This window comes from Syngnathoides biaculeatus, chromosome 15 (genome assembly GCF_019802595.1).
Source record: "Syngnathoides biaculeatus isolate LvHL_M chromosome 15, ASM1980259v1, whole genome shotgun sequence".
In the NCBI taxonomy this organism is placed as follows: Eukaryota; Metazoa; Chordata; class Actinopteri; order Syngnathiformes; family Syngnathidae; genus Syngnathoides; species Syngnathoides biaculeatus.
In genome coordinates, this window is record NC_084654.1 from 24,713,744 (window position 1) to 24,723,707 (window position 9,964).

The window sequence follows — 9,964 nt, forward strand, 5'->3', positions numbered from 1 at the left end:
CCGAATATGATTTCCCCCCCCCCCCATCTCCCCGCATGTACAAAAACTCACACACTTGTACAATTTTTAGCATTTTCTTCATACTTTTATTTAACAGTTTTTACCATGTGACAAGAAGCCACAGCAAAAAAAAAGTCCGGCAAGACCTACTCATCACTTCTACAGTACCATCGAATATCAAAACAATTGATTTGAAGACATTTCAAAAGATTCCAAACGATAACGACACCGCTTTTATACGTCGTTTGCACACAAAGACGCGAGCTAGCACGACAAACTTGAGGTTTGTCCACAATTCACTACCGTGCAACAGTTGCCCGAAAAAGGAAGGAAAGCACGTCGAAACGTTGCGGCTTTCAAGCCACGAGAGGGTCTGGCCGCCATTTGCGCCTCTTGGAGTGAGATGTGGGGGAAAATCCGTGATGAAGAGGTGGCCAAAGATCGGATACCTCCGATTTGGAGTCCATGTGCCCGGTCGGGTTTTCTTTATCGTCCACGTTGAGCCTTTTAATGCGCACTAATTTGACGCTCAGCCAGCGCAAAATTGAAAATGCAAAGAAAGCCAAAGCAAAAAGTTGTCGTACAAAAATGGCAAAACATTTGTTGGACTTGAGTGTAATCGTTGAAGCATTAAAAAAAAGATGACATCAATCATCATTATCTTAGAATTTGTTGAATCATATGTGACACGAATGATTTGCAAAGAATAAAAGTCATGGTTCCATGATACTGCAAAAATCTTACATCAAAATCGCATAAAATCAAAAATCGCATAGCTTCATTTGAAAAGTAACAATCTGCTCCATGATATCCAACGATTTTTCAATTTAAAAAAAAAAGATTAAAAAGTAATGAGACAATGTTTTAATAACACATATCAAAAACTTTGATCATTCCACGTCACACGTTTTACAATTTCCAAAAATGGAATGTCCTACAATCTCAAACTGATTTTTTTTCCAAGTTGAAAAAAAATAAATAATGTTAACAGATATAGCAAATGTTTTTTTTTTAAAGTAATTATAGTGAGCTTGAGAGAACATGGTACTGTAATAAAGGAGTAATAAAACAGTTTGAGCACGGCAAGCGTCGCACATGTGGCCGACCGTCCGAGCGCTTTCGGCCTTCAGAGCATTTTCTCCTCGGTCTCCCACGGGACGGGGTCCTGCTCCTCCTCCACCTGCGTGTTCCTGCGCCCGGTCCAAAAGTGCTCCACGTCCGGGAAGGTCTTCTCGCCGTCGGCGCCGCCGCCGCCGCCGCCCAGCTCGGCTCCGTTGCCCTCGCCGGCCTTGGGGGCGCCGGCCGCCTTGGCCCCGCGGCAGGCGGCCGCGGCGCAGAGCGCGGCGAGGCCGCGGCGCACGTCGTCGTACGTGCTCACCAGCAGCACCGGCGAGAGCGCGCTGCAAGCGTACGCCAGCAGCTGGGCGCACAGTAGCAGCCCGGCGGGGGGCTTGCGGTACCCCAGCCGTACCCACGTGAAGGTGCCCCACTCGGGCAGCAGCATGAGCCCCAGCGTGCCGCTCAGGCACAGCAGCACCAGCGTCACCTTGCTCTGGCGGCGCGGGCTCGGCGCGTAATTGAGCGCCCGGTGCAGGCTCTTGGTGTAGCACGCCACGGCGAAGAGCGCCGGGGCCACGTAGACGGCCGCGGGGTAGATCTTGTAGAAGACGGCCGCGAAGTGCGACGCGCACGCCGGCGTCCGGTACACGCAGACGACGGCGTCGCGCCCGCCGCGCGGCCGCAGCTCGGCGAAGAGCATCTGCGGGATGGGGAACATCGCGGACACCAGCCACACCAGCGCCACGGCCCAGACGATCCAGCCGCGCCGCGGGGCGCCGGGTTCCGGCGTGTGCCGGGCCCGGGTGCCGACCGCCAGGACCAGCGTCTTCGCCGCCAGGCAGGAGTGCTGGAACCAGTCGGCCGTGGCGCAAGCGAAACGGCCGAGCACCCACGCTTGCTTGTAGACGGCGAGCGCCCGGACGGGGGCGCACAGGAGCAGGATGAGCGCGTCCGTGGTGGCCACCGAGGCCAGCAGCGCTTTGGCCTCGGAGCCTCGGGACGCGTGGAAGTCACGCGCCAGGATGAGCAGCACCAGCAGGTTGCCCGCGGCGCCCGCCGCGCACACGCCGGCGAGCAGCAGCGCCGCGGCCGCCCGGAGCTCCTCCCCGTCCAAGACCTGAACGCCTCCCGCGAAGTCCACAAAAGTCCCGTTGGGATTGGGATCGGGATCCATTTTCCCTTCCCGAGAGGTTGCGCGTCCTTGCGAGGGGGAGGAGGAGGGAGCGTGCGGGGCGGCGCTGCCGAGCGGGTGCGAGCGTCTGAGCCGAGGGCGGGCTGGCGCCGGCTATTTACGGGGCTGCCATTGAGACGCCGTTGACGTCATTGCCAGTTGGGCGCGGGTGAGCGGCCTTTGCGTCACTCGACATCTCCGACGTGCACCGCCACACGCGCGAGTCCGTCCTGGGATTTATTCTCCATGCCGCTTATCCTGAAGAGGGTGACGGTGTGTGGTGACAGCGGGGGTGTCAAATCCTTTCACCGGAAAAGGTGTGAAAAGTGAGGTTGTGCGACATGTTCATTGGGAAAAGTGTGGGTGTTGAACGCTTTTTACTGTCGAAACGTGTGGGTGTTGAACCCTACTGGGAAAATGTGAGGTTTTGCTTCGAGGCCCCCGGCAAAGTGTGGGCGTCAAACTCTTTCGTCGGCAAAAGAGCGGGTGTTGATCCCGGAGCCGTTGGACCTTTTCCACCAAGAAAAGTGCGGGTGTTGACGCAAACTCAATGGGAAAAGAATGGGTTGATTTCAAATGCTTTCTTTTGAAAAATCACCCCGCCATATTTACATATTTGCTACTTTATCACTGAAGTCAAAACAGTTGAGTGTGTCAATTATGTATTTTGAGCACTTGGGATGAGTCGAGCGGCCAGATAAATGTCACTCGGCTCGCCCGATTTGCGATATTTGCCGACGCGCCGGCAAGCGTCACTATGAAGGTCGCCTATGGAGCGGCTGTCGGAAAAGACCGTTGCCAGGGTTACCGCATGCACGCGGGGTGGCGGATGTGTGACGGGACGCCGCCGAGAGGTGAAGGGGCGCCCACTCCAATGCCGTCACCTCCGACGACGAGGGCCGGTTGCTAGGCGACCGCATCCCTCATCACAGCGTGATGTGCGCTTAAGTGGTGTGAGGTGGTGGGGGGGGGGGGGGACGACTCTGATGCTATTCACGAGTGGGGGCAGGGGAGGGCGGTCATTGACGTGATCATGAACTTGCTCGCTGTGTCGATTGAAGCGCTAACGGCTCGAAAAGTGCAACGACACCCGCACATTTCCTGCTGAAAGAGTTGGACGCGTACGCTCACACGTCCCCGTGTCAAAGGGTCACAAACACATTTTGAAAAGGTTCAATGCCCAAACATTTCCCGTTGAAAGGGATAAAGACCCGCAATTTGAGATGGCTCAACACCCTTGTTTTTTCCACGTGAAAATTTCAATATCCACGTATTTTGGCAAAAGGGTTCAACACCCAACTTCCGTGCAGGTCGAAAACTTTCAACAACCTAACTTTTCCGGGTCAAAGGGTTCAACACCCATTTTTTTCACACCCATAGTATTAGCAGTGAAGTGTTTGAACACCCATACACAAAAGACCAGCACATGATCCAGGGAAAATGTTCAACACCCACCATCATGTTTGCTGGACACCCCCACTTTCCGAGTGAAACGGTTGCAGGTCCAGACGTGTCCAGGTGAAAATGTTTCAACACCCGCACATTTGCCAGTGGAGTCAGGAGAACGTTTTTGAACGATTGTTGCCAATTCTGGCCGAAACGAGTTGAGAGCAGACGGCCGCTTTTTTCCACGTGTACGTCCCTCGCACCCCCGGGCTTAACAACGGCACGAAGACAAATGTGGGACACGGGAAAAAAAAAAAAAAAAAAAAAAGCGGCGCAGTAACATTGCCGGTGGACGTCCAGACGGACAGAAAACACAAAAGTACTTTTTGCACCAGGGGGACATCTGAGCTCAAAAGAAGAAAAAACAAAACCAAACCAAAAGCTTTTCACGAATGAGCATAAAAAGCAACATCCATTTTTTTTTTTTTTGCTCGCTTCAAATACTTTTTGTGTGGGTAAGTTAAAAACGCACTTTTTTTTCCCAGTGAAAATGTTGAATACATACAAAAGGTTGACAATTTTTCTCTTGGTGAATGAAGTCAACACCCACATTTTTCCTGGTGGTGGCGGGTTGATTGCCCGCACTTTTCCCAGTGCCAGGATAAACAGCCATACTTTTAACACCCACATTTTTCCTTGAAAAGAGTTCAGCACCCTCACGTTCACCAGGACGAGAAAAGGGACCTCGAACACCCACACTTTCTTCCCGGCCGGGATAAAGAACAATACTATTCCTGTAAAAGTTTCGCACGGGTTTACGCACCCATACTTTTATTGACATGATGCTTTTCTTGGCACTTTCGATTTTCAACTTTCCCAATGCCAAGGATAACGGACACCCACGTTTTTCACCAGTACAGATGAAACATTCGCACTTTTGTCCGCAAACGCGTCAAACATTCATACGTTTGCCGAGGTTCGCTACCCACACTTTTCAGAGTGAAAGTACTTTTTCCTAGTAGCAGCATCAACACCCGCACTTTTGCGGCACAAATGCGTCAACAGCCACCGTTTTCCAGGGAAAACATTTTGTCTGACTGAGTATGCAAGACAACATTAATAAAACTTGTTTTTTTCTACACCGCCGGTTACTACGACAACCACTTGATTTATTATTTTTTTTTTTTTAATGAATCCACTTGTGACGAGCTCATTATCACCGCCGTCGTCTCCTCCCCGTCCCCCCCACCGTGAGGCATCACGCAAAGAGATAAATGAAGGAAAGGGCAAGCGCAAATAATTCATGGGAGAAGCCGGGGAGGGGGAAGACGACTTTGCATTTTCAAAATTAAAACTACATAAACGGGCGGCACGGTGGCTCAGCTGGTAAAGCGTTGGCCTCACAAGTTCGGAGGACACCGGGTTCAATCCCGGCCCCGCCTGTGTGGAGTTTGCATGTTCTCCCCGTGCAGCTTTTCTCCGGGTGGCCACTCCGGTTTCCTCCCACATCCCAAAAACGTGCAATATTAATTAGACACTCTAAATTGTCCCAAGGTGTGATTGCGAGTGCGACTGTTTGTCTCTATGCCACCTGCGATTGGCTGGCGACCAGTTCAGGGTGTGCCCCGCCTCCTGCCGGTTGACAGCTGGGATAGGCTCCAGCACTCCCCGCGACCCTCGTGAGGATAAGCGGCGAAGAAAACGGATGGATAGATGGATGGATTGGCGCTGTCCCGAATGAGCCCATAAACTTTGAGTAAAGCGCGCCCTCGTGTGGTACAAGGGAGAAAACGTCAATATTAGGCTTTGTGAATTTCATGAAAACAAACTATTGCCCAGTTTTAAAATCAAGCAAAATATATACTTAAAAATTGCTAAATTGCTAAAAACAGATATATTTGATACCAAATTCTTAGGCGAGTATAATTTTGTTTTTGTTTTGAATGTTTCAAAATAACACTAGAATCAAATTTATTTTTACATTTCATTTGACTACAATATATTCAACAATTATAAAAATTCAGTCTTATTCTTTGTATTATTTTGATGTAAAATGTTGATACACTAAAATCTTGACCTCCTTCATTCAATTCAGGAAGGATGGTGATAACACGACATGACCGCCAGAGGGAAGCAGAGTTTTTTTCTATGCTCACACACAAAACGGTCATTTATAGTTTTAACCTATTGGGGGCGTAATTGATTACTTAATACACCGAAAACGTCACCACACCAGCGTCCAGGAAAAACGTTTAAAAAAAATACCGTCCTTTATTTTTTCATGAAATATTTTTCCATTTCTTTTAAACAATTTATGAAAGTCTTTTTTTCGTGCAGTCTTCACCTTATCAGGCAAAATTAATTCATGGAATTAATGGAGACATCGGTTCTCGTTTATGGGGCGGGGAGGTCGTCCGACAAGAAAAACATTTTCACCATTTAGAACAAAATCCCACGTTACATAAGATAAACGCCAAAGGGCCTCATACATCTCAAGAGCTCAGGTTAGCGAACAGAAACAATTCATCTTTTTCTTTGGGTTTTTGTGACATACACTAGATTAAATTTTCTTTAGCTGGAAAGTTGCACAATTGTCCCTTTTCAGATCATCAACTCAAAGCGCCGCCAGCCGGGCGAGACGTCAGCTCAGGTCGGCGAGCGTCAAAGGATTGACTGATCTGCTCCTTATTTTTGCGGCTTTAGTGTCATTTTCGTATCCATTAAACACCGCCGATAAAATGTCAAGAAATGTGTAATTTTTCAGGAAAAATACTCGTTAGTCTTTGGCGCTCGGTTTAGCCAGCGTCACAGGACAAACTGCCGCTTTTTTGCTTTCTCTTTGGCAATTTGGAGCTTCGACAGGCGTAGACTGACAAACTTATGAATTGAAAAGAAACATGCGTTATTTCAACAGACACCAGAACCATGATTCATGAACTTAATGCTAAAGTACAATACACTCCACCACAGACTAGCTATCACAACTAGCATCATCGGATTTTTATATGCCTTCGTGGAAGAGATATTTGAACAGTACAGCAAATGTATATATTCTTTATCCTCTGCAACAACAACAACAACAAAAAAAAAAAAAAACAATATTCGTGCATCTTACTGAGTAGTCGTAACCATCGTGGTGTTTTATATGAAAGCATGTTTTGTACTGCCCCCTTGTGGCCACAGTGCTCACACATGAAGAAACAGCACAATTCATACATGAAATCACGATGCACAAACTTTGAAATTCTTTACAATGCTCTATTTGATTAGATTACGACTACATATTCATATCAAGTACAACATGACAGAGTGTTATTTTTATGGCTGTTAAACATGTAAGGAAAAAAAAAAAACATTTTTTCAGGGAGGGGCCGACGCATCAGTTTGATGTCATTTTCATTCACTTCAATGCGGAAAACAATTTGAGATACGACTGTAATCGTGAAACAAATTAAATCCGTAAATCAAGGCACGCGGTCGCATTTGGTAGCGCTTCAGAGGCAAAAACGGCCGCGCGTCAACACAGAGTCGCGCTACACTTAATGAAGCGTCGGCGAGCGAACGACCGGGAATGTCAACGCCAAAGGCATCGAACGGCGTCGAGCTGTCAAACTGAAAGGCGTCCGTCCGTCTGCGCGCATTCCTTGTCCGGCTTATTTGTCAACGCGCCTCATCGATTGACCCCCAGCGCAAACAAGAAACGCCGGGCCGGCTCGCCGCCAGAATGTCAAGCGGCTTTAATCCCGTCGGCGGATGGGAGCCGGCGGACGCCGCGACCTCGGCGCGTTTAGAGAGGTCGCGCTCACCGTCATTTCGAAAGATTAGCCAACGTCGCCGCTGCCGTCCGCCCACGTTATTCTTACGGGTGCTATCGTGTCAAAGACCATTAGAAGACAAAAGTCCTCGAAAGGCGCTAACATTAGCGACGCCGTAAAACCGCTCCGACTCTCGAAAGTCTCCCGCTGCAAAAGAAAAAATAATATCTTGACCAGAATAAAGGAAAACTTGGTCATGTTACCAGATGATAACAACTACTGAATAAGGTGACATTTTCCCCAGGAAAATATCTTCATCACCAGTGACATTTGCTCAATTTTCTTTCTTGGAACGCTATCTATCTATCTATCTAGCGAAATTATTAATGGATATACAATAAACAAACAACGATGACAAATTCATTTACACTTTTTGCGAATAAAGTGGTTTTGCAACGCAGAAATAATGTCAAGAATAAACACACTTACTGTAATGGAAGACGAAATTGGTCACGTTGAAAAGTTCTAATTCTATTCAAGGGTAGCCAGTTCGTAGAGGTTAGCTAGCTTAATATTAGCTTGCGATGTCCAACTAGCGTCGTCTTGTGTTTTGATGCAAAATGGCCGCCGTGGAATTTTGTCGCTTGGCTCAAGCGCGCTTGATTTGACCAAAACTTTTCGCTCTCCTGCTGTTGTGAAGGGAAATCTGCTTGAAATCTGTGACAAAAGTGATGTTGGACTTGTACAAAAGTGTCATGGCGTCATCTTCTTGTGCGACTTCAACTGTATTCGCCGACCTGTAGACGGCAGCAAACTGGTTTTTTTTTAATCCGTCCTTCATGTTTTCTTCTCGCTCGTTTTTTCTAATGACTGCAAACCAAAAGGGTTCAATACTTTGGATTAAAACTTCGCAAGATGTTTCACTTCCACACTGTACAGTTGTTTATTTCAATTGAGCGCGCCACTCAATGCTCCGCCATATTTCCGCACGACGCACGCGCAACTCCCATGAGCGCTTGCGCACCTCGCAAGGGATCATGGGAGACGTAGTACACAAACATGCGTGTCAAATCAACGCTGAAAAATACATTACGATATGTCTTAGTATCGATACAATCAAATTAATTGCTTTCAAAAAAATGATTTCATTCGATACATTTGCGTCCAGAAGTCTAACTCTCCGAGGACGGATTAATAGAATCGAAAATCAAGAGTGAATGAATTGTTATCCAATACCAATTACACATTTTTATTTTTGCAAAAGTCATTTCCCCTGTGAAAAAACAACATAATCAAGTGCCAGTAACGTCCCATTTGTCAGTGGAAAACATGACCGTATTAAAATAAACAGACTTGAATCTTTTTTTTTTGAATTATTTTTCTTGGGACGTTATTCTGGCAAGATTAAAAAACATATTTGCATAGACATATGTTGAGTTGCCCTCCTCTTCTCCTTTGATATTGTGAAGAAGTAGCCATGGTGTTTGTGGATGTATTTTTTTTTTTTTTTGTGCAAAGGTGGGGCGGGTGGGGAGTTGGGGGGGCATCTTTTTGCAAATGCTGAGCCCCCCCCGCCCCCCCAACCACTCACATATTGTTTGCTCCTCCCCGACATTGAACTTGTTCTTATTTCCCCGAGCAGATGAAGGATAAATTGTCTATTTGCCCTTTTAAAAACCCAGCGAGATAAGCCCCCCCCCCCCGTGCCGTCATTTGGCCCCCCGGCCTGCGGGGGCGCCACTATGCAGAGCGCGGTCCCAATTACCGGCATCTAGTTTGCCGTAATGACTTTCCAATGACGCTCTTGATTGAAATGTAACTGGTGCGGCCGCGGGGCTCCGGGAAAAAAAACAATCAAGGGGGGAAAAGTTGGAGCAGGTACGGGGGAAAAAAACTTATTAAACCGCGCGGCGCTGGCAGCTAGCATAAATTAGCATATTGAGGGTAAATATGCAGACTATTGACGATAATAAAGCGGGATTATTCAATCCAATGAATGTTAAATAGATGGAGGCAAGGCCGCGCGCTTCTTATCTGCTCAAAGCTGGCCTTTATTTTAATGGATTGACAATTGCGCTTATTGTTCCCATTGCGGGCCTCGCCGCGCCGCCGCCGTCCCGGGAGATTTTTGCATGATTTTACTTTTTCCCGCCGGTCACGTGACGTCAAGTGGGCGCTCGCTCGCTCGGCCGGGCGGGCGGGAGCGTCAGCCTCGGGCCAGCATCAAGATAACGTTTTCATTATGCACGTCGCCCGATGCCACCTAGATTATATTCCGCTGCGTGTGCGTGTGTGTGTGTGTGTGTGTGTATAAAATAAACATCTTCTCTTGCGCAGCTGAAAGCCAATAAATCAAAAACATTTGACTTCTTATTGTGTGCAATAAGACTTAAATCAGTTTGTGAATATTTGTGTGTGTGTATGTCAAGGTTACACATGATCGTGCACTTTTAAAACATATACACACACACCTAAAAAAACAATTCTGAAAACAAATTAAAATACATCTTTATTTCCTAAAATTGCGTTTTAATCATAATTAATTTTCCTAAAATTAACATTTTTGTTCAAAAACCTGACTCATTTTTTATTC

At 47.4% G+C, this 9,964-nt stretch overlaps 1 protein-coding gene across 2 annotated transcripts; it reads right to left on the minus strand.

The window, feature by feature from the left end:
* Positions 1-144: 144 nt before the first annotated feature.
* LOC133513763 (G-protein coupled receptor 151 protein) lies at positions 145-8,369 on the minus strand. 2 transcript variants are annotated; one of them, XM_061844837.1, is made up of 2 exons: positions 7,861-8,369; positions 145-2,532 (listed from the first exon to the last, which is right to left on the minus strand). In XM_061844837.1, exon 2 carries the CDS (start codon positions 2,231-2,233, stop codon positions 1,127-1,129), a length of 1,107 nt encoding a protein of 368 aa, XP_061700821.1. In that variant the 5' UTR covers positions 2,234-2,532; positions 7,861-8,369; the 3' UTR covers positions 145-1,126. The 2 variants fall into 2 exon arrangements, 1 of the variants encoding a protein (XP_061700821.1); XR_009798600.1 differs by lacking the exon at positions 145-2,532 and adding an exon at positions 3,685-6,493.
* Between the last annotated feature and the right edge of the window lie 1,595 nt (positions 8,370-9,964).